Source organism: Paramormyrops kingsleyae, chromosome 1, assembly GCF_048594095.1.
Source record: "Paramormyrops kingsleyae isolate MSU_618 chromosome 1, PKINGS_0.4, whole genome shotgun sequence".
Taxonomy (NCBI): Eukaryota; Metazoa; Chordata; class Actinopteri; order Osteoglossiformes; family Mormyridae; genus Paramormyrops; species Paramormyrops kingsleyae.
In genome coordinates this window covers 26,610,554-26,636,185 of record NC_132797.1, presented here as the reverse complement: position 1 = coordinate 26,636,185, position 25,632 = coordinate 26,610,554, and the positions used below count along the sequence as shown (strand labels likewise).

Below are 25,632 nucleotides of genomic sequence, written 5' to 3'. Positions count from 1 at the left end.
GCAGGGAGCTGGATTATCCAGAAGGCCACTCTGTGGTTCACTGGAGCAGGGAGCAGGATTATCCGGAAGGCCGCCCTGTGGTTCTCTGGAGCAGGGAGATGGATTATCCAGAAGGCCGTCCTGTGGTTCTCTGGAGCAGGGAGCTGGATTACCCAGAAAGTTACACTGTGGTTCACTGGAGCAGGGAGCTGGATCACCCAGAAGGTTACCTTGTGGTTCACTGGAGCAGGGAGCCGGATTACCCAGAAGGTTACCCTGTGGTTCTCTGGAGCAGGGAGCTGGATTACCCAGAAAGTTACACTGTGGTTCACTGGAGCAGGGAGCTGGATCACCCAGAAGGTTACCTTGTGGTTCACTGGAGCAGGGAGCCGGATTACCCAGAAGGTTACCCTGTGGTTCACTGGAGCAGGGAGCCGGATTACCCAGAAGGTTACCCTGTGGTTCACTGGAGCAGGGAGCTGGATTATCCAAACATGCATATTCACTGTCACAAATTGATGTTGAATAACTACTAAACTCAATTTCTTTTTTCCCCAGATTTTCACTCCAATTTAAATGTGTCACAAACGTGCATCAGCTATTGCGACCTGTGCTGCCCCCAGGAATCCCCTGACACAGTGTGCCTTTCTTAGTAATTCTTTTTCGATAAAACAATCGCAGTCCAAATCAGATTTATAGCAACCTCATCTCATTACCTCTGCAAGAGTAGTGGCATAGAACAGGACTGGCACCTGAGCCCATGTGGGCCGGGGTGGTGCTGTAACAGCACCAAGAACCTCCACCCTGTGACTGAAACCCCAGCCGCCATGACCCGCTGTGCACACATTCCAGCAGTAGTAATGGCTTTATTGCTGTGCTTTGGGCTCTGTGTGTTGGGGTGTCTACATTCCACAGACTCCTGTAGGGGGAGGGGGGTTTGGTTCTTTTAAATCAGGTGGGGGGTGTTCTATTCTATTTTTGGAAGGGTAGAAAGAGGGTTAGGGGCTGTAGCTAATTGCTTTGTTGAAAGAGCTGCCCTGTATAACTTAACAAAGAGCAGACTTGTTCCTGCTCTGATATGATGCACACTGGTGGCTGGGAGAGCTTGACAGTGCTCAGTCACTTTCGAGAAAAGTTCAGCAAGTTCAGGGATCTAAGCAAGGCTCACAGTTACTGGTTTGGGTCTAGGGGTAAGATTACTGAATTGTGGTCTGTGGATCACAGAGTCTGTCACAGATTTACAGTATCACAGTCTATTTCACAAAGAGTCACAGTATTGCAGATACTGAGTCTGTCATGGAGTCACAGGTTCACAGACACAGAAAGAGTCTGCATCACAAAGTCACAGTATCACAGACACAGATAGTCTGTCAAGTGTCAGTATCACAGACATAGCAAGAGTCTGTCACAAAGTCACAGTATCACAGATAGTCTGTCAGAATCACAGTATCAAAGACACAGAGTCTCCGTATTGCACACACCACACAGTGAGAGCACCACATAGTCACAGGTCATGTGCAGGAATGTAAATAAGGTGGAAAACATGGATCTGGGAGCTGTGCTGGATCGCGTGCCGTTCAGCACTGCGACCAGGCTGGGACTGCATTCCTCCATGCATGCCTGAGACACCCATACAAACGTAGCTCACTGACATGTGTGAGTATGCAAAACTCGCCGCTGAGCCAAAACGTTTCCATTTCAGAGGAAAATAAAGGGTGGTGGGAGGGGGGGCTCGCCTGCTTTGCGTGTCACGCAGCTTTTAGAGGCCCACTTGATCATCTCCCCAGGAATGTGAAAACATAATTATGTCTGCGAGGCCTGAACATGTCAATAAATAAAATGGGAGAGCAGGAAGATCGCTGAGCATCACGAAGAGGACAATCAAAGAGCACAGTCTCTGCAATGAAGATCCACTACAGCCTCATTCAGCCTGTACGGGCTGATTACTTATATGTAGATGCTCAGGGGTAACATTTGGTATTAATTACTTATTCATCTTACATTTAATTTATTTAGATGCTTTTATCCAAAGCGACATACATTTTCCTGAGAAAGCAGAGTCAGCATGGGTGTTAAGAGGCCTCACTCACGGTTCAACTATAAAATTACTTTGTTGACTGTGGGATTTGAACCAAAAACCTTCTGATTATGGGCACAGCCACACATCTCCCCTTTATTAAGTTTTGGCTGGATGTACTTGTTGTTTTAGTGTACAAGGGCTGCTCGTTGAATACCACGCCACCTGGTGGCCATGAGTGCTTTTGCATGGGGGATAGCAGAAATCCCCCCCCCCTCCCCAGCCTCTGCACATCCTTCCCCTGGCTATGTTATAACCCCCCGCCTTCCTGTGTTTCTCCATCTCACTAGCATAATGATATGCCCCGCCAGTTACCCTCTTTTCAAATGGCAATCGTTTGATGTTTATTCCCACTTCATAGTAACGACTCTTCATTCAGAGTCAGGATCATGCACCTCGCAGCAGGACCACGGTTTGCTCCCGTAGCCCAATACGCAACCATGTTGCCATGACAACAAAGGCGGGGCCAAGCATTAACCAATGCAACTTACATGTGCCACGCCGAGACCCGCCCCCATGACAGGGATACGAGGTACGGCAGCCCTCAGTTATCTAGGAAATGGTCAGCCACGCCTCGGTGAGCCTGATCAGGATAAGCAGCTAGGAGCTGGATGGATGGGTAGTCAGCCATATCTCCTGATAAGCGAATCCACAAAACACAGCCTGCTGATGGACCCAAGCTACATGTAAGGGCAAAGATGTCCGCTGCTAACTCTGGAGGAGGGTTCCAGTCCACGTGAAACCGTCCCCTATTATTGTTATCCATCCATTTTCTGTACCCGCCTGTCCTATGCAGGGTTGCAGGAGTCCAGAGCCTATCCTGGAAGCTACAGGTACCAGGCAAGGAAAAAACCTAGGATGGGGCGCCAATGCGGAACAAGCAAACTCCACACATACAGCCAGGGTGCAAACCAGAACGCTGGTCCAGAGGCATGAGACAACAGTGCTAACCACCATTATTATTATTGCTGCTCCTACAAGGCTAACTATAATAATTACAATATAACAGTAATAGCTGCATATTAAAGAACTTATCAGGACAATATCGGGTGCAGTAGCCCTTGGATTTGTATTGTTCATAGAATTTGGCCCTCTGGAAAAAATAATTGGGGACCCCTGGTGTAGAGTATGAAGAATACCAGGCGTGCTTTTTAAATCACACATCTGGTCATCTGGAATATTTCATATCTGTCTTATATTAGACTCTACAGAACAACTGGAGCACAGTTTATAAGATTAAAAAAAACAGAAAAAACCAAATTGGTCACCTGTGCAGCGGTAAGATCCTGTCGTCAGGGGCTTGTGTGGCTGATGCCCACTAAAATGGACACTAATGCTCCCCACACCCCACCCCCCCATTGGGGGGGCGAAGGGGGCCTCAGATGTGGATGGCGGGCGACACGTCTATTTCATATTTCAGGCACCGGGCAGCTCTGTCATCGCAGCTCGTATCAAACGTATCAAACATGCATTCCAGAGGGTAATAACAGAAAGGAGCGAATGCCAAATACCCGAGGACGAGGTGAAAGAGGAGAGAGAGGGAGAGAGAGGGAGGGAGAGGAGAGGAGCAGGGGGAAAGTAGGACAAAGGCACACAGAAGGTAAGAAAAATATTGTGGGCGTTACTCCAGGTCAACCTCTCTGCCAAAAAACTTCATAAAAGTTTGTGTGCCCAGGTGGAGCAGAAGTGTGAGTAGCTGATATGGGGTTCGGGTCACCACCAGGGGGTCTAGCTCCCCCAAAATCAGTGCCTTTGCCCCTCCCCCCCAAAAAAACAAAAACAAACAAAAGTTCACCCAATAGTGCTATAAGAAAATAACGAAGAATACCTTTATTGTTGGCCTACCCCTCCCAGCATCCTGGTTGCTCCACTGCTCCCTACTCATGCCACCCCCCTCCCCCATGAAAATATGAGGCCCAGGTGACAGGTTTGTTCTGCCACCAACACTGGAGTACAATCATGAGGGATAAACAGACCAGCCCCCCCCCAACATACAGCCCTGCAGTACAGACAGACATACAGACATCTGATGACAGGAGACAGACCAAACACTGTCTGCTAAGTCTCTCAGGTGATCTGTGGTTTCATTATTGAAGACAGATGTTCGGCACCCCCGTGCGTCAGTCGGCTGCGTACTGAGCATGTGCAGAGCCATCTGGCCCTACTGTGAGCAGCAAGGCTGTGTTCTCGGTCCAACATGTCCTGGGCGCGTCCGGACAGGCTGGAGGGGGTCCAGCTTGCTGGCCTGTCCTGCCCAGTCCAGCACGAATAAACACACTAGTACTGGGCCGAAAGTCCACGCTTACATAACTCTGCAAAATACTGATTTCATGCACACATACCTGAGACAGAACTGTGTACACACTGAGTCACACACTGCAGAGCATACTGTAGCATGGCTTATTAAGCCAACTCAAAACAAGAGAAGTTGTAAGCTGTTCTATGTGTTCCTGTATGTCTAAGCATATCACTCTTGTTTCTGTTACTGTGTTTCTGTTACCAGCAATTAAATGTCTTTAATACACGAATCAAGTGGTCATGTTACCATCAGTTCAAGAAAACCGCAAACATGTTCAACATCTCAGATCATATTCAACACTATTCCAGCGGTTAGCATAATTAGACAAGGCTGACGCACCATTTTCATGTCAGGTATATTTAAGTTTTTTTTTGCTAGGGTTTTTTTTAATTATTATTTTATTGTCTGCACTTGCAAGAAAGTCGGGGAGTATTTTAAATGCAAACGGCAGAAAGGCTAAGTGCAGCCATGAATCCCAGTGCTGAATCCCGTCTCCGTTTCGCCCATTCTCCGCTGCATTTTGCCTACCTGGCGATCGGTTCGGGCTCCCTGGTACACGTGAAAGCAGCAGCGGATCGGCAGCCAATCAGCGCAGAGCCGCCCTTCACCACTATAAAGACAGCAGACCTGGGATCGGACACAGTCTTGACTGTTACGGTCTCGGGAGGGTACGATCAAGTAGCTGTTCATGCATGAACTCATGAAGAAGACTGCCGGGTTTCTATAAACGCGCTTCCAGCTTTAAAGTCTGAAGATTAATCGGTTGGCACGTTTTTAAAATAACAGCGTATTCCGGTCGTCGTCTGGATTTTCTTTTTCGCTCTAAAGTTAAAAATCGGCTAATTTTGACAAGATGCGCCTGATCCAGAACATGTCTACTATCGCGGAATACCCATCGACCGAGTGTCCCGGTGGCAGGATCCTCAAGATCGCTGTCCTTGGGGGCAGTGGAGTTGGAAAAACCGGTGAGTTTATCAAAAGTGCTTGCTGCACATCGGGGATGCCGTTCTTTTCGGTAAGCTTTTGACACGGCTATCTATATAGATTCACTTAACAATCTGTTTATTTTTCTTGCCAGCCCTCGTAGTGAGATTCCTCACTAGGCGTTTCATCGGTGATTACGAGCGAAACTCGGGTAAGTAGGGAAACCTTTTCTGACTGCCCTGCCGACAGATTCCTGCCGTCAAGCGTTCAGCGCGAGTGTCCTGCCAGGCTGACCTTGCTGACCTGTCATGCAATGCATATTGTGATCCAACAGGTACTCTGTACTCAAGAGAAGTCCAGGTTGACGGAGAACAAGTGGCGATTCAGGTGCAAGACACCCCAGGACTCGATTGTGTAAGTTTATAGTGCCTTTCACGGGTTTCCACGTCCTCACGCTGACATTTATCTGAAAACTAACGCTTCTCGTATCGATCTCGCACGCGCTGGAGTAAACCCCCCTCCCCTCCCCAATTGCATGCCTTTCCTTTTGTTCCGCCTGAGCTGTTGTACCCGATTGCCTCGGATTTCTTACTGCTCTGGCAATTACCTCTTCTAACTGCGCGGGGGAGCGGATCGTGCCTTTCTAAAGGCAGCTCAGTTAGTCGGGGGAGGAGGGGGACTTAAAGCAACAATACACTCGTAGTACACCTCTCAGAGGGGTCCCCATTGTAGGACTGCGAAAATGACTATCCAGCCCTTGCGCAATTGGCGTTCTAAACTAAATTCTGCGTACTCGGATGCATTTTGCACACTAAGCTCTGCATCTTCCATGTACCCAATTCACTTACTGATTGAAGGTGCATGCTGACGTTTAATGCGGACTTATGTCTGTTAAAAAGTTTCCATTGTTTTAGCATCTTGGTTAGAAGTTGTGTAGCTGCTGACTAATACTGCATACACTTGTATCTGGGCATTCACTGAAAGCTCAGCTTAGCCGCATTAATGCTTAGTCGACTCCTTGACAGCACGTATGTTTGTAATATGGTACTTGCCTTGGATTAAAGGCTGCTAAATGTGAATTGCAAATCGTCTAATTGTAGGTATATATGTACTAACTGTTCTCGGAATAGATGTTTTATAAACCACCCATTTCTTTTGCCTCAGGAGGCAGGAACCACACTCTGTGTCACAGATCAGGTGACCCGTTCCATCCAATGGGCAGACGCTGTGGTCCTGGTCTACTCTGTGACAGTCGACCGGAGCTTTGACCTGATTGCCCAGCTGCACCAGCATGTGCGCACCTGCCGGCCAGATGCCCGTGTGCCCATTGTGATCCTGGCTAATAAGGTGGACCTGCTCCACGTGCGGCAGGTGGACACTCAGAGGGGCCTCCTGCTGGCCGCTACACTAGGCTGTGCCTTCTGCGAGGTGTCCGCCAGTGAGGGTGATGGCCAGGTGTGCAGTGCCTTCCACCTGCTTTGCAGGGAGCTGGGCAAGCAGGCACCCCCTGCTGGCACAGCGGAGAAGAGGCGTTCGCAGCTTTTGCCACGCCCCAAGTCACCCAACATGCAGGACCTGAAGCGGCGTTTCAGACAGGTGCTGTCGGCCAAGGTTCGCACGGCCACCTCCGTGTGAGGTGCTCATTGTGCCTGACTACCGTGTCACTTCCTGTTGAAGTGGAATGAGTCATACATCCTACAGCTGCGACTGCCTAAACTCCCTCTGACTCCTGGGAAACTGCTGGATTTTCAGGGAGGAGACTCTGCCATCCATTGACAAGCAGCTCTCCTCTACCATGTGGAAAGAGCAGATACAGATTTAAAGGGAAGTCCGCAGACAGGATGTACTCTGAAAGCAGAACTGCAGTCCTTGGCAGCCTGATGAGTGGGAAGGCAGATGCCTCTCTCCTCCTGATTGGTGTCAAGTCTGCTTTATAAGAGGCGCACCTCAGCCTGAAGTCTGCTCTGGGCTGTGCCCCTGTCCCATAATCCACCTTTTTTGATGTTCTTTTTTTTTTTTTTTGGGGTGGGGTCTGATTAGTTCTCTGCAGGAAAGGATTAGGTTATGGGGGGGGGGGGGGGTATTTGGTGGGATGTGCTGGTGAGCAGAAATCTGATGCACTTTATGAAATGCTGAAGTAGTTCTTGTGGTGATTTATTTATTTTGCTCCAGCAGAGTCCTTGGTGGGGTTTGCACCTGGAATAAAGGTGACTTTCTGAATGCTGCTGGCTTCTCTCATTTGGTGTCTGGTCTCTGCCTGCTGCATTTCCTTCCTCCAGCGTGAAGGGATCTAACGTTACCACCACCAGGGGTTGGGGTTTACTACATACACAGTAATACCATCTTCTAAACTTACACTGACTCAATACGCAGCCACCACAAATAACTACCACAAATAGCAAATACTCTGACCTGGATAGTTTGTACTGTACTATTTCAATGGTAGCTTCCACTATGCTACTGGCTCCTGATGGTAACTTCAGACATAAGAACCTATGAACCAGGTGAGCAGAGTTATTGATGCTGAGACACGTAAGGACTCTTGTGGTACCACCACCTCCGGTGACAGATTGCCATAGAGTGAGTGGCCCACAAGTCACCTACTGTCACTAGTAGGAGGTTAACTTTCAGTGTTTGGGGTCACTGTAGGGCAGGCTTAATGTTCATGTTCCTGATTGATCAGACACCTGACAAACCTCAATCTTCACTGTCACGCAACCTACAGCTACATACCTTGATTTGAGTGAGAAGATGTGCGTGAACCTCGTAATCACTAAGCCTGCAGTGTTTGGGATGCGAATCCAGGGGTTGGACCGCTCAGCTATACCTGGTGAGAAGCTCCACCTCTCTGCTGCTGGTTCCTGGTGTCCTCCTGCCTCGGCACTGGAAGCAGGCGTGGATGGAGAGGAGCAGTGGGCTGGGATGTTAGTGGTTTAGGAATTTATGACCAGATCAATTTAACAGCAGGACGTTGCAATGGGTCGGGGCCCAGAGGCTTTCGAACAAAGGGGCCTGCCGTTTCATTAGGCCCGTGTATTGAATTCCAGCCGAGGCATTTGGCATCTGTTTGGGGAGCTGCTGTTGTACCCTGAGTGAGACATTTCACCTGAATTACCTTATTAAACCGGTATGAATTACCATTAAAATCACACAGGTATTTGTGAAGCTTCCCTCCCGGGGTTCTCGATAAAGAGGCCTGGACCAGTACGTGGGGGCCCAGGGGGTGAGGTCATTTCTCACACTTCGGTAATAGAGCTAAGTAAAAAAGCACTCGAATGAAGCCAGCATCACGTAACGTAAATGTCACGACGGTAGACGGTCTAGGAAAGTTCTGGAAAACAACTGATGGAAAACAATCTAAATGTGGAAATTCTGAGCTGCGTGGACAAATGCCCCAGTCGGATATTTAAATAATTGCTGCTGGGCACATTAACATGGTCCCTGGATCATGTGTTTGCCTTGCTTTAAAGTGGGGGTGGGGGGCACTTTTACTCCATCTGCAGCACTTTAATCTAGGTAACCCCACCCAACAAACCATGGGGTCATCGGAGCTTATGAAATCCAGTCCATCTCACACACATTTATCAAAGAGCAGGACTTGGAACTGCGGGTTAACAGACTAAATGGTGGTACAGCTCTTCTTTGACCATAGCAACCATGCCAGCTTGATATGAGACCTCATCCTCGCCTTCCAGACAGCATAGCCCCTCCCCCAGCCCACACAGGAAGGATGGCCAATCAGGGCAGGGCACTCAGGTGGGTGCGAATGGTTTTGCAAATCCCGCCCCTTTCACAGCACATGAGAAGAATGGCGTTGGTGGGTGTCAGTGGAGCTAATGACCCGTAATGAAGCGTAACGAGCAAGACATGTGGGCCGCAGTTATCGGGGATGCATCGCGGCGAGACACTGGCTTCCTGTCGGACCGCGTGAAGGTCAGGGCCACTGCAACAAATTCATGAAATGGAGAGAAGAGAGACCAGAACAGGTTTATTGTCAACACATGTGATTGGTTGGCTGTAGCCAATAGGGAAAGGCAGCCTTGCTGCCTGGAGTGTGGCCGGTGTTGAGCTGGGCTCTGGCTTCTGGAACTTTCCAGTGGGATTTATAAACCTGGTCTGGAGACAGCCGGGATGCATGCCACGGACAGTAGCTCTGGCTTTCGATGTTGGATCTAGAGCCACATACAGATGTCAGGTATCAGGAATTCCCACAGAGGGAAGAGATTCCAGAAAGTTCAAAAGCAGCCCAAAGTCCAAGTTCTGTACAAACTAATGCTTTGGGTCCAAAGCTGACAGCAGGTCTGGACACACCCTGTATGTGTGACTGTATGTTGGTATTTGTATATGCACACGTGTATGCAAGTAAATCTACAAAACTGTGCCCATGTGATTGACTGAACTTTCTAGAACGTGGTCTGCGTCCTGGCTGCCGTCATACTCCAATGTCGGGGTGTAGGTGGTCCGTGGTGAAGAGCAACTCCAGGATATCTGAGGGTCTCAGCAGCCTTGTAGACATAATCAGAACCTGCCAGAGAGGAGAGGAGACAGGAGACTCAAACTGTCAATCACCCAATTAGTTGATTTTTCAGCTAATCAAACATTAAGTCTCTGTCAAAGCAACTGCTCGGACTGAAAATAAATCACGCGAATTCCTTTAATATGTACATTTAAAATAACACTTAAACAGCCATTAATAAGAATTTACATCTTATTTATTTATTTATCTATCAGAAACTTTAATTCAAAGCAACGTGCATTTTTCTGGGTCAACCAGCCCCTGGAGCAGCTGGGGGTAAAGGTCCTCACAAAGGGACCCGACCATGAAATCACTGCCAGCCCTGGCATTTGAAGTAGCGACTTTCTGATCACAGACACAGAGTCCTAACCCACTCAGCAACAGCCTGCACCACCTGCAATTAATCAATACATCAAATAAAACATAATGTCGCAAAGCGTTTCAAAGTGGTTCAGTCGGGGCTCTCTCCCCCCTTCGGGTGGGACTGGATGAAGCTGCATTACCTGGCTGCCAGGCGCCGCTGTAAAGGGGACTGAGGGTCTGTTACTGAAAACCATCAGCCTGCGGCCTCCCTCTGAAGTTCACCCGCTTCTTCCTCCAGAAGCCCCAGTCCTTAGAAACGGACACCAAAGACCTGGGCGTGCCCAGGGTGGCACTTCCAGTGTAGAGCTCAGAGCCCAGAACCCAAACCCCCACCAGCAATTCAGAGCCCAGCAGTGAAAACAAAAAGAGAGCCTTGTTTGCAAAACAAATTGCTGATGGGGGGGGGGGGGGGGTGAGGGGGGTGGGCATTTCTGCATAACTGGCCCACTGGGAGGGCAGAATGGTCTGCTAATGCTAACGGCGCTTTGATTCTGCAGCGCTCAAAAAGCCTGTCATACGCGCTATTGTCATTCAAGCCCCGGGTAGAATGCACTGCTAATCTTCACGGGAGTGTGTGAGTGTGTATGTGTGTCTGCAATGTCCCCCACAATGTCATAAAAACTTGTTATTTTGACGTTGTGGGGACCATTTTTTCAGGTTCCCACAAAGATCTGTTGAAGGCAATCAAAAAACTAAAAATGCCAAAAGTCTCATATTCTGTTTGGTTACTTATGGTTAAGGTTGGATAGGGGTTAAAGTCATCATATTGGGTTTAGAGTTTTCCCCATAGAAATGAATGGAGAGTCTCCACAAAGATATAACTGCAAACCTGTGTGCGTGTGTGTGTGTGTGTGTGTGTGTGTGTGTGTGTGTGTGTGTGAGTGTTCCCAGTCTGCATGTCCCTCCAGGGCAGGGCCTGGGAGAGAAAGGGGGAGGGGGGCTTCCCAGTAAATATCCCAGCCATTCTCATCAAGGTGGGAGCTGGACTGCTGGGGTGGGGGTGGGAAGCCCGGCGTTAAGTGTGAAATAATATACGGCTATCAAAGTTTGCCATTTATACAGCTAGATATTACGCTGCTACTAGAATTTGCCATTTATACAGCTAGATATTACGCTGCTACTAGAATTTGCCATTTATACAGCTAGATATTACGCTGCTACTAGAATTTGCCATTTATACAGCTAGATATTACGCTGCTACTAGAATTTGCCATTTATACAGCTAGATATTACGCTGCTACTAGAATTTGCCATTTATACAGCTAGATATTACGCTGCTACTAGAATTTGCCATTTATACAGCTAGATATTACACTGCTACTAGAGTTTGCCATTTATACAGCTAGATATTACACTGTTACTATAGTTTTCCATTTATACAGCTAGATATTACACTGCTACTAGAATTTGCCATTTATACTGCAAGGCATTACACTGCTCCCAGACTTTGTGTATACAGCTAGATATTACAGTGCTACTAGAGTTTACTACAGTTGACCCTTCTGAACTTTCCCTGTAGTGGTTTCGATGTATTGCAAGGTTGGCATAAGAAATGAAATGGGATTTTTTTTGGTGTTTTTGGAAGTTTTGGAAAAAACGCTACTGACAAAAAAAGTTTAGTGAATCAAAAATATACGTACAGTGCTGGTTTGGATGACACCAAGTGTGCTCTTGGCAGCCCCTCTCGTGAGATGTTTGCATCTCGCATTTCTTGCATCTTTTTCCTTTGCTCTGACTGAATGCTTGCTTTGCTCACCAAGGGGACCAAAACGTTCTTCCAGATTGAGGGAGGCCTACGCCACTAACCCCCTAGATGTGGAAGAGTCGACTGTATTTATACCATTAGATCTTATACTGCTACTAAAGTTTACAAACCTCTAGATCTTATACTATCCAGTTAGGATGCTTTTCCACTGCACCAAGTACCGTATTTTGGTAGGGTACTTTGGTACTTTTGCTTTTCCATTGACTTCCAGTACCAAAAGTTCCAGTACCGAAAATGCCTCGTCGGAGGAACAGATATAACAAAGATATAGTTGCCCTTCTTGAGCTTACATTAATACAGTTACATACAATATCATAAGAATATACAACTAGATATTACACTAATTCTATGGTTTAACTGACAAAATCATGGAAATTTTTTCCTTACCATACATTTGTTAGAGCAACACAATGTTTAAACATACTTCTAAATTAAATTACATAACAGAAGCACAACAGCAAAACCAGTTGGCTTTGCCAAAGACTACAGAGGTCTTGTGTTTCTGATCTTTCCTTGTATAAAATATCTAGGTGTGCATTTGGGATAAAACAGGGGCCCATCCCTGGACACCCTGGAGGCATTTTGTCTCCCAGTTGGTCTGGGATCGTTTGGGAAATTCCCCAGAATGAGCCAGAGTCCGTGTCCTTGGAAGAGGAGCGGCATGGTCAGAGAGGAGATCGGGGTGAAGATGAAGATCATGATGATAAATGGGGAAAACTGCCCAAGGTGACTTTGGAAGTTATGACTGCTCTGTGCTGGTTAATTAACCAAAGAGTACCATTGCTACTAGCAACAACAACAACAACAACAACAACAACAACAACAATAATAAAAATAATAATAATAATGATGGCTGGGAAGATGGACTTAAACCTGCCTGTCTGCACTGAAAACACAGCTGCTTTTGAACTGCATTTCACTCTTATCTGCTTTTGCAATCCTTTTAATCCACCTCAGAATGAAAAGTAATGGTTTACCAGGTGGTATCCGTGTGTGTCTTTGTGTCTGTGTGTAAGAGCCGATGGCATTGTGCTTGTGAGCTCTGGCCATATCTGAATGTGTCTGTAGAATTCTGTGAGGACTAGCTGTACATGGCTGTGTGACTGTGAGTGTGTGTCTGTGTGACTCTGAGCACTAGCTGTGTGTCTGTGTGTGACTGTGAGCACTAGCTGTACATGGCTGTGTGACTCTGTGAGCACTAGCTGTACATGGCTGTGTTACTCTGTGAGCACTAGCTGTACATGGCTGTGTGACTGTGTGTGCCAGTGACTCTGTGTATGACTGCGTGTAGAGCGTGCATATAGCTGTGTCACTGTGTAGATGTGTGTGTGGCTCTGTGACTCTGTGTGTGCATTTGACTCTGTGAGCCGACTAGCTGACAGGTGGCCTTAATCCCCTGGCTTCAACCCCCCCGAGTTCTCATGGTAACAGAACGGGGGAGCAGAGTCACATAACAGGCTGCGTGTCACTGCTCACCTGCGCACCCGGCTTGTGGGCGGAGATCGCTTCCCGGACAAGGCGGAGCTCAGAGGGAGTCACACCGCCCACCACGAAGAGGACAAGCAGGGCGTGGTCACCTGGGTGCGGCCGACTCACCTGCCGCGAGAGATGGACTTCTGAACAATGCATGCATGCATGCATGCATGCATGCATACATACATACATGCATACATACATACATACATACATACATACACACACACATGTCAGCTGCAAGACCCACAGAAAGTCATCCAAATGTCAAACTGGGGGGAGGGGCGTGAGTAAAAAGCTCTCCGTGAGAAGCCTGGGGGCATGCAGCTCACCATCGGGGAAAAAAACACCCAATAAGCATCTGGGACTGAGGGTCAAAGGTCAAAGAAGGGGACTGATGATGGTGTACAGAGTCGTCAATTCCAATTACAGCCTATTGTCAGACACTGATGTGTATAATTACCTACAATACAACTATAATATATACCTATGTTTATTTTAAGCTCAGATCAGAGAGTTTGTGTGTGAGCGTGTGTGATTACCTTCAGGAACATGCTGAACCCTGTCTTCAGCAGGTCAGTGAGGCCGGAGGACATGTGCTCGATGTCGACGCAGTCAGGCCGGTCGGGGTGGTAGATATCTTCCAGGACCTGCTTCAGGAAGGGTCTGTAGGTGGCCTGGAGAGGAAGCGGAGTCGCATAAGCGCAGCAAGCAAACACCCCCACACCCACCCACACACACACACACAGGGAGACCTGTACTCCTATCTTTGTGGGGACTGTTCATTCATTTCTAGGGGAAAAACCAAAAATGACGACCTTAACCCCTACCCAGGCCTAACCTTAACCATAAGCAACCAAACAAAACACAAGACTTCCGACATTTTCAGGTTTTTTTTTTTTTTATTGCAGTCACACATTTTTATAAAATTGAGGTTATCCACAGGGGGGTTGGGAAAATGGGCCCCACATGTCAAAATAACAGGTTTTAATCATGTTGTGAGGACATTTGGTTCCCACAACATAAGGCGTACCTGGACCACACACACACACACACACACACACACACACGCACACACACACACAAACACACACACACACACCTGTACTCATATCTTTGTGGGGACCTTCCATTTATTTCTCTGGGGCAAACACTAATCCCAACAATGACAACCTTAACCCAAACCCTGCATCAACCAAAATGCAAGAGTTTTGGAATTTTTAGTTTTTTGGTTGCAGTCACAGATTTCTGATTGAGTTTTGAGTTTTTTACAGAAAAATGTCCCCCCCCCCGCCACACACACACGCACACACACACACACACACGCACATGCACAGCACTCGCCAGCCAATAGGAAAGGCCAAATTGGCAGCAGCTATTACCCAAACTTTAAATGTTCCTATGATTAAACATGAATCATAAAACATGTATTTCAGAGTACCTGGGGTATTCAGGGTGGGGGGGGGGGGGGGCTCAGGTGTTTGAGCAGGACGGAGTTGTTGTCATGGTTTAAAATAGCCATATTTTTGCCTGCTGGGTTGCGTGTGTGTGGAGGTTAAACACCGTGCATAGTTGTTAGTCACTGAGATAATCAGTAGGACTGACAGGAACCGTCACTCAGCAGCCCGAAGTCCCGCCTTAATGTCTACACTGATGCACTGTGCTCACACGCACATGCACACAGAGACACAGGCATATATACTCACTATCACCCTTGTTCATTGGCTGCTTTGTTACAAATGATTTAGGGTGATTTATCTTGCTACTGTTCGGGCAGGCTAAGGTGTGTCTGTGACAGCAGGGAAACCAACTCCGCAGCAGTGCAGGAAAAAAGCCATGACCTTAGTAAATCTTGGGCCGGGCATCAGCAGTGTGAAGAAGTGAGATCCCAGCCCAAATTGTCCTTCCAAGGCAACATTAACCGCTGCATGGCACCTCCACCATGTTGAGAGCATTTCCTGTCTCCAAACGATGCTACAGACCGGCACTTCCTGTTTCCAGTGAGCAGCTTCCTGTCTGCAGAAGGTTCAAAGGGTGACCTGCACTGGCCTGGTGATCAGGAGATAGCACGGGCTTACGCGATTCATTAACTAGGTATGCTTTGAAGAGTGGTGCACATGAATTCTGCTAGTACTTACTTGGTAGATAAAGGATAATGGAGTGGGGAAATGCTATGCTTGTCTGTTTGCTTCTGTCAGGTGTGCTTACTGGGACAGGATGCGTAACTGCGACTTATTTGTTCGGGGGGGGTTTATGGGACAAAAGGCAGGCTGATATAGAGGCCACTTAGTGCAGAAGGTGGACTCTTACTTCTTACAAAAAGGTTAATCCTCATTGTGCATACCGGTTTAATACATTCAATCAGTGCACAACTTGAAGTAGCAGACTTTGAATATCTTTTAGAGTTCCGAAGGGTTGGATGGTTCCACAACCAATCTATACATGTATTTACTGCTGTCACGATTACTCAATTACCAAAAAGCAAACATTTTTGTTCTCGATTACTCTGCAATATGGCGAAAGGGAGACGGCGCATAGCGGATGAAGGTGAAAATAAAGAGCGAAAACCATCAGTTGTGTGGAAAATGTAGTGGTCAGTATTGCAAAGCGTAACTTTAATATCACTATGACTGCAATGCAAATACATCTTAAAGGACACATCCGGGTTTGACGGACTCACCCAATAATGTGAGGTAAATCACAGATACGTGCCTCTTGGAGTAGCCTAGCCTGTCTTTGTCATCATGTTCACTTCAATCATTATACTTCATTTACTTTCTACGATTCTTGTATGTCAAAATAATCGCTTCTACAACAGGTTAGTCCCGTCGCTTAGCCGCATTATCTTACATAATAAGGTACGTTTTAACCATATATTAATTATTTTTGTTAATATATTGTGTGTTTTGAGTTTGGCTGAAAGATATTTGATATTTGATGTTTTTGAATGATTTTACGAATTAAAAATGAACCATATAGCCAAATAGAACTTATCCACCAAAAAAGTTCGTCAAATAAGCTGGTTGTTCAATATAAGTTCAATATATTGTCAAATAAGCTGGTTGTGTCTCTGTGAAATACAAAATTTTTCCATGGTGTGGGAGATGTGTCTTTTCATGAGCAGTTTTGGTTTGCTTTTCTGCTCTTTACTCATGCAAAAAGCGCTAAACTCTAGACTGATTCTTTTACTCATCAGATTAATTGGTAGATTAATTGTTTATGGATGTAATAGATAGTAACAGCCCTAATATGTACTGTAGCAAAAATGGCTATTTTATTTAAAAAGGTTAAATTTCTATAACTATTCTGCATCAGAGCAATACTTGAAGTGCAGACAGTGCACTGCAAATCCTGTTCACATCCAGGGTACAACAAGTTGGCACTGCCACGTCTTGTCTTTGTGTCCTTTTTCTGAACTTTTCTGAATATGTTGTACAGTATGTGAAGTTCATTGTCCAATCACTGTGTACATGTTAAATGTATGTATCCAAAATGTTGGTTAGTAAATGTAGGACCGTAGGACTCAGGGGAATGATATTTCATCCCAGATGTTCACCTGTATGATGGGGCTGATAAAGATCTCTTAAATCTTGAATCGATAAGCTCAAATTTCATCCATTTATCTTGGCTTATATTTGCATAGCAAGTCATATTTCGTATTTTGTTTGAAGATGCCACAGCTGCAGAGGATATGCAGAACCCTGGGTGAGAGGAGATGAATACCGCCAAAGCAAACAAGTGGGCAGAAAGGACATTACAGATTGGGAGCAGTGATACCGCCGTTTAACCGGCCCACATGACTGCTTCACACTCACTCACCTTCACCACCATATGTAAACATGGCTGCATTTGGTAGGGAGTGTTACTGCAGGCCTGGCTAAGGGACCGGAAGGATTAAAGGTTGCAGTGTTGGCACCACACACCCTGCAGGCATGACGTGCGGCTGAGGGAAGCCGAATCTGACCAGTGCTTCTGATCAAAAACACTCAATCTGCTTCCCAATCTTATTCAGATCCAGGTGGGTCTTCCTATTTTATTTAGTCACAACTTCCAGCAGGCCTAGTCCCGGGAAACTTTTCTCCGTATTAGCAACAAGGCCTGCCCTCTCATCACCCACCATTAAAGCTCCACCCAGATTAACCTCTAAACCAATCCCAGGCTGCCAATAGACCAGGGTTTATAGAGGCTCCTCCCTGCAGCTTCCAGTAGGCCTAGTCCCAGGAAGCCGTTCTCCATATTAGTAACAAGCCCCACCCTCACGTCACGTCCACCATTAAAGCTCCACCCAGATTAACCTCTAAACCAATTCCAGACAATAGACCTGGGCTCCTCCTCTCAGTTTCCTACTGGATAAACAACCTCATCCCATCTCCCACATCAGTCCCACGCAGTTCATAAGTCAGTCATCAAAACACTTCTGCTTGTAAACAACTGCGTTAAACATGACACTAAATCTCCCAGAATACCTGGAGAGCGGCTTCCACACGGGGCCACCCCCGCTGTGTGACCTCACCTCCTCCGTGGCATGATACACCTCAAAACTACCACCACCCTTGCTGAAACAGGGAGGACGTCAAAGGAGGGAAAGGAGGACGTCACACCAGAAAAAATGCTTCATAAATACCAGGATTCTGACATTTTAGGCGGGGGGAGGGTCACATTTCAAATGTCAAATCTCTCAACTCTGACAAACACTCACCCACACACTTAAGCAACATTATTCACAGACACTTAACCACACAAACATATACAGTTTGTCTAACATTAACAATGATTAGCAAATACTTTCCCGAAAATTTATATATATATATATACGTATATATATAAATATTGATTAAAAAACTGTAAACAGCAAAGCCCGGGCTGCATGAGGGAGGAGCTGATGGGGGGCAGCGTGCTGAGCGAGACCCCCCAGGACCATCCACCTGGCTCAGACTGGATCCTCAGAGCAGAACAGTCTGTCCCAGAGCTGCGGTCCAGCCGCTGGCGGCTCTCAGCCTGCATGCAGCCATCAGGCACTGTGACTAACACACGCACACACTCAGATTTACAGACACACACAGACACACAGATTTACAGACACACACAGACACACAGATTTACAGAGACAGACACACACACAGATTCACATATAGACACAAATACAGACACACAAACACACACAGACACGCAAGCATGCAGGCACACACATGCACAGTAAATGTATTCATATCTTTGTGGGGACTCTCCATGCATTTCAGTGGGCATAAACCTAACCCTATCATGACAACTTTAACCCCAACCCAGCCCTAACCCTAAACTGTAAGTAACTAAACAAAGACTTTTGGCATTTTGTTTTTTGATTGCAGTCACAGATTTTCATAAAACTAAGGTTATCCTTGTGGGGACCGAAAAAAATTCCCAAAACAAAAAAGTTACAGGTTTTTATCACATTGTGGGGAAATATGGTCCCTGTCATGTAAAACTTACAATATTGTACGTACGAACACACACACACAGACACCGTCACTGAGAGAGACACAGACACAGAGAGAGAGACACACACACACACACACAGACACAGAGAGAGAGAGAGAGAGAGACACACACACACACACAGACACCGTTACTGAGAGACACACACACACACAGACACTGAGAAAGAGAGAGACACACACACACAGACACCGTCACTGAGACACACACACAGACACTGAGAGAGAGAGACACACACACACAGACACACACACACACACACAGACACCGTCACTGAGACACACACACACACACACAGACACCGTCACTGAGACACACACACAGACACTGAGAAAGAGAGAGACACACACACACAGACACCGTCACTGAGACACACACACACACACACACACACAGACACCGTCACTGAGACACACACACACACACACAGACACCGTCACTGAGACACACACACACACACACAGACACCGTCACTGAGACACACACACAGACACTGAGAAAGAGAGAGACACACACACAGAGACACCGTCACTGAGACACACACACACACACACACAGACACCGTCACTGAGACACACACACAGACACTGAGAGAGAGAGACACACACACACAGACACCGTCACTGAGACACACACACACACAGACACCGTCACTGAGACACACACACACAGACACTGAGAAAGAGAGAGACACACACACACAGACACCGTCACTGAGACACACACACAGACACTGAGAAAGAGAGAGACACACACACACACAGACACCGTCACTGAGACACACACACACACACACAGACACCGTCACTGAGACACACACACAGACACTGAGAGAGAGAGACACACACACACAGACACTGAGAAAGAGAGAGACACACACACACAGACACCGTCACTGAGACACACACACAGACACTGAAAAAGAGAGAGACACACACACACAGACACCGTCACTGAGACACACACACACACACACACACACACAGACACCGTCACTGAGAGAGACACACACACAAACACAGAGAGAGAGACACACACACACACACACACACACACACACACACACACACACAGACACCGTCACTGAGAGACACACACAGACACTAAGAAAGAGAGAGAGAGAGACACACACACACACACACACACACACACTGAGAGAGACACACACACAGACACAGAGAAAGAGAGAGAGAGACACACAGACACACACACAGACACCGTTACTGAGAGACACACACACAGACACTGAGAAAGAGAGAGACACACACAGACACATACAGACCGTAACTGACACACACACACACACACACAGACACTGAGAAAGAGAGAGAGAGACACACAGACACACACACACACACAGACACTGAGAAAGAGAGAGAGACACACAGACACACACACAGACACATACAGACCGCAACTGACACACACACACACACACACACACACACACACACACACAGACACTGAGAAAGAGAGAGACACACACAGACACATACAGACCGCAACTGAGACACACACACACACAGACACTGAGAAAGAGACACACACAGACACATACAGACCGCAACTGAGACACACACAGACACACACACAGACACTGAGAGAGATAGACACACACACACACCGCCACTGAGAGAGAGAGACACACACACACACACACACCCACACACGCAACCCCTCTCTCAGTTACCAAGAATTAGTAGGAGAGGCTTCATCTCAGCTCAGGGAAAATGACCAGAATGTCGCTCCATCTCAGCACAGCTCCCTGGACCGTGAGCAGTCAAGCGGAGATCATGGGCTTCGTAATGTAACGCAACAATGAAATGAACCCCAGGCTCCTTCCTGGGACTCGGTTTTCTGATTATGAAACCTTAACACAGCTGCATCGCCATCATGATACAGGGCTGCCGACTTTGGTCAGCTGGCTGGTGTGAGATTTTCAATTCAAGACAAGTGCATGTATGTATTGCCTTGAAAAATAGTCTGTGGGGTTTGCAAACCACCCCAATACTTTTGATGCAGCTAATTTTAAATTTATAATGGAATAATATACATTTGCCATAAGATTTCTAGCATGAGCCTGGCAGTCAAAGTATGAGTGTCACGCCAGATGTGTGAGAGTTGGCGACCCTGTGATATGTCAGTGCCACGTTATACCAGGGGACCTCTGTGACTATGTCGGGGGGGGACTAGGGGCGCCGCACTGACCTGGTGCACGCCGTCCCCGCCTTGGTAGATGGAGCGGAGCTGCTTCAGGTGGTCGCGGGCGTGTCCCAGGTCTCTCAGCACACCAAACACCCGCTCCATGGCGATGCGGGCCTTCTGAGCGGTCAGCCCCACGGTGGGCGGGCAGCCTGGACACAGAGGGTCGGGTCAGGGAGGGGCCGATGGCAGCCCCCGAGTCTCAGCAACCCCAGGGGGGCATCAGGCAGCTAGGAGACACTGATCCCAAACACGAAAAGCCACCACCAAACGCCAGCCAAACCGTAAAATAAAATCATGCATCAGTTTAATCTGACAGCTTCCTTTAGTCTTACATTTACATTTACAAAGAAACAGTTTGAAGTTTGAGTATAAGATTGAAAATATAAACTTTGAGTTAATCAGTCGGCACAATTCAAGATGGTTTAACGCATGTATAAAGCGGCATGTATAAAGTGTGCTTTGGTAAAACCCATCTAAGGATGTAAAGCGAAACCTTACAGCAGTCAGAACGAAGTAATGGTGGCAGATCCTGACCTATACAACTTGGCTTCGCTGTGATCTGCTTACAAAACCGCACTGGCTGGCTGTTCATAACAAGCTGAAATTGAACAGTCCCGCTAATGCACATGTGGGACTGGTCCAGCGTGCCAGGCAAGAAAGCTGAGCACTCCTGTCAGCTCACAGCGCCTCTTACAGGCAACTGAGGGCACTACCGCTTCTGCCTCCCCGTCGGCTCAAATCTGAAGTCAAAGTTTTCAAAGTTTGAAAATGTCTTAAATTATAGATGTCTGTTAACCAGCCCCTAACTTCATGAAAATAGATCATTTTGGACATATGCTGATTAATTAACATCATCGTTACCACTGACGGTTTAGGTCACCTGCACTCTCTGAAGTCACATGAGGTAGAAGTGGTGTCTGAATCAGAAAATAAGAGTTTGGTCTTCCAACTGGGACCAGAAGCTCAGCAAAAGCTGGCATGAGTTCTGAGCAGAACCCAGACGGGCACAGAGCAGAACACACCGTGCTCTTCTTTGGGTCTGAGAAACAGTGGAAGTGGAAGACGTGGCTGTTTAGTTTCAGCACAAATCACTTGCTTGTCATAATGCTGGCCTGTTGCACATTCCAGCCAAAAACACAAGACTGATATTGTGGTGCCCTGCTACCCGGGAGGGAGGGGGGCAGTCTGGGTGTGCAAAAGTACAAAAACATTGACTTGCATCCCTCTTATTTACCATAATCATCGTAATCTGTGATTGGTCAAAATTTGTCAAGTCTAGTGAGGAAACTCATGACTGGCCGACTGGCCCTGATACCCCCCATGGCCCTGGGCCTGCTTATGCAGCATGCAAGCTCAGGTACGAACTGTCTGATAGACTACAGCTGTTTATACCGGGTATTGAGCAGAGAGCGTGATATTGCTGGAGTATCAGACAGAGTTTGTGAGGCTACCTGGGTAATGGATAGAATAAGTATGTTTACCTGGATATATGACAGAGTTCTGGACATTACTTGGATACTGGATAGTCTGGCTACACACTGGAGATCCTGTGAGCTCCATGAGTCAGTTTTGCCATCCAGCTAACCATCTCTGTTCCCCAGACACAAAAAAGTAATGTAAACTCAGATACTGGCGCCAAGAATTTAAAATGAATTTTATTTTGGAAAGTAAATCGCTGCCCACATGCCTGTTGGGCCCAGTGTCGCACTTGTAGGAAGCATGAGATCTTTTATTAGCTCTTTCCAAACATAGCTGCTGGTAAATTTAGCCTGTGAAGTGCTGGTACTACTGCTGTGCTGGGGAATAGTTAGCAGCTCTGTCACATTCAAACTCAGCAAGCTTTATTGGTATGACATAACAGTGTCCTAGCCAAAGCATTGCTATTAAAATGGAAAAATTCCAAGAACAACAACAAAAACACAAAACTGGAGAACAAAATGGTTTTATATAACATTCATGGGAATATTTTCATAATATGTCCCTTTGCACGTTTTACTGCTGCTGTTTCCTTTTGCACATAAAACATGCACATCTGCACTTAGCGTATAACATTATTTATTTGCGTTTTTCCGGGAATTTGAAGCATTTGAACTTGTACATCCAGTTGAATACTTGCACATTCGCTGTCAGGTCACTACAACAACAGAGGATGAGAGGGCAGACTGAGACTGAGAATGACCTTAGCTGTGTAGCCATCGTATTTCTGTGAATGTGGCTTAAGGGCTCCATTCTTCTTGCATAAGAGGTACACAATGCAAAATCATTAAAATGTAACCTTGTGCTAGTTTTATAGTGTCCCTGCTGACTGGTGAGTAATGCACGTTATCTGCTTTTGCATCCTGTTTCTAGGTTTACATTCACATATTTATACTTCTATACAGCTCTTCCATAATGAGACGGTATAATAGTTATGAGAGGTAATGTAGGTATTTGTTGATTCTCTATTGTGGCATTTGTCTTAATTAATAAGGAAGTAGTGATATTTAATAGAAGGAAATTAATTTAAACCTGTTTTTATTGTAATTTTTTTATTGTGACTCAGTAGTTGTAATAGTCAGTCCAGCCATCAACCCTGGTTTTATAGCCCATTGGAAAAACACACAGCACCCAAAGTTCCAACCCAGGGCGCCGCCGCCATTAAATCTGAGGGGGGCGTGTCCCCCTCACATTTCATAATTATTTGTTTGGACCCCCGTCCCCAAATTTAACATAAAATATTAGTTTTATGCCAGTGTGTCCCCCCACATTCAAAATGCTTCTGATGCCCCCGGTTCCAACACACAACATTCTGACAACCAAAGTTCTGTCACCCATAGTTCCAACACACAATGTTTAACACCCAATGTTCTGACACCTCAAAAATACAAACCCTAAACTTCAGCCACAGGGATTCCTGTGGATCTAACTACAGACTGACTCAGACTCAGACAACAATAAATGATCCCTGTGCATATAGCCTGAAGAAAGCTGAGGAAAAATCATGGAACTAAAGTTGCGGTACATTATGTGATTTTAGAACTATTTTGCCATGACTCACAGGAAAATTGTGGACATCTTAAAGTCAAACAGTGAGAAATGATCAACAATGTCCAATGATTGTCCCTATTACATATCATGTTACAACGAAAACATTTCTTCCTCAATTAGGTCTTATTCAGAAAACTGCTGGCCTCAAAGGGTTGCTATCTACGAAACCCATCTGACTATAAAACAAACAAAAATAAAAAATATACTTCCTTAAGTAATCTCCTAAGAATGCAAGGTTGCTGTACTTTGGCATGCGATAGGACCCACTGAAGAACATCTATACAGATGTCAGGTATTTGTCCCAAGGGACGGCAGTGACATTAGAGTTTGGACCAATAATTAGGCCTAGCTGAGACCAAGCAGTTTTAGAAAGGTGCCTCTGAGAGATGGGACATCCTGCTTGAAATGCTACTTCCCTCCGCATGGATTCCTGAGTGAGGAATTAACATCAGCAGAGCTCCTGGAAGGGCAAATGGAGATGTTCTGGAAAATGACAGTTCCTGCCATGCAAATGTAGTGGGCACGACAGAGCCGGAACCTTCTCTAATGAACAGGTGTGCTGCCTTAGCGCTGGCACACTGCAGACTGGGAATCTAATGACCGACACGGGGGAAGAGGACCACTGCCGGAAAAATCCGGCCCTCATCACACAAAAGATCTGGCCTCACGTCCGCTCTGAGGTGCTTAGCAACAGGAAGCGGCACTCCCGCTAGAAAGCGTGCACTGACGCTGACTCCTGTGATGCAATCAGCGGCCTAAGATGCTGCTGTCGGCATGGCGACGCAAGAGTTCAGTGAAGTTCAAGCACAGCAGAGACTAGAAGACCGGTCACAGGGTGGAGAATTCCCTGGCTTAAAGGGAGATGCGAGTGTGTCTCTCTTACTCAGCTTGTCTATGTCTTATGTAGTTCTTGTGTATATGCCACTATGCTGCTGTGGTTCAGAGTCAGCATGTATGTTAATAGATTTGCTGCAAAATGCACGTCAGGTCGAGAGGGGTTTTAACGTCACACCAGTGGTCACCAACACGCCGAACCCCCAGTGGAAATGTACTAGTACCTTGCAACTGGTCCCCTACTCATCACGTGAAAATGCTATTTGAACAATTTAAGTCCTATAACATTAAATTATATTGTAAATTTATATCTGAAAATGTGTCTTCTGTTAGTCATACCATTGTGTAGTAATAATATGTTGCAAATGTATTTACTATTTTATTTATTTATTTATTTATTTTACAAATGTATTTATCTGAATGAATGACTGGTTGGGGTCTCTCACCTTGCACCCCCTGGGAGAAAAGCCCAGAGCCACCTGGGACACTGATTTACAGTAACGCAGCATAAAGTGACATGACAAACAAAACATTCCCCGGGAGCACAGTGCTGCATAAATACATAAAATGCAGAGAATGTGTAGAATAGGGAAGGATGGGAGCAGCATGCACGTAAACAGCATGGATGAGTGAAAAATGAAGTATGATAGTTAATAATGAATAATAAATTAATGAATGCATGAGGCCTACAGCAT

General features: G+C 46.4%; 2 protein-coding genes across 2 annotated transcripts in view; one reads left to right on the top strand and one right to left on the bottom strand.

The window, feature by feature from the left end:
* Positions 1-1,775: 1,775 nt before the first annotated feature.
* rasl11b (RAS-like, family 11, member B) lies at positions 1,776-7,499 on the top strand. The gene is made up of 4 exons (XM_023823454.2): positions 1,776-5,320; positions 5,434-5,490; positions 5,614-5,693; positions 6,444-7,499. The coding sequence occupies exons 1-4, from the start codon at positions 5,209-5,211 to the stop codon at positions 6,912-6,914; spliced, it is 720 nt and encodes a 239-aa protein (XP_023679222.1). The 5' UTR covers positions 1,776-5,208; the 3' UTR covers positions 6,915-7,499.
* Positions 7,500-9,247: 1,748 nt separating this feature from the next.
* scfd2 (sec1 family domain containing 2) overlaps positions 9,248-25,632 on the bottom strand; it is a 71,056-nt gene continuing 54,671 nt past the window's right edge. Inside the window, exons 6-9 of the mRNA XM_023823581.2 lie at positions 21,080-21,225; positions 13,939-14,073; positions 13,400-13,519; positions 9,248-9,804 (exon numbers count right to left, since the gene is read on the bottom strand). Coding sequence (XP_023679349.2) covers positions 9,712-9,804; positions 13,400-13,519; positions 13,939-14,073; positions 21,080-21,225 — 494 coding nt within the window. The 3' untranslated portion in view covers positions 9,248-9,711. The remainder of the gene's footprint in view (positions 9,805-13,399; positions 13,520-13,938; positions 14,074-21,079; positions 21,226-25,632) is intronic.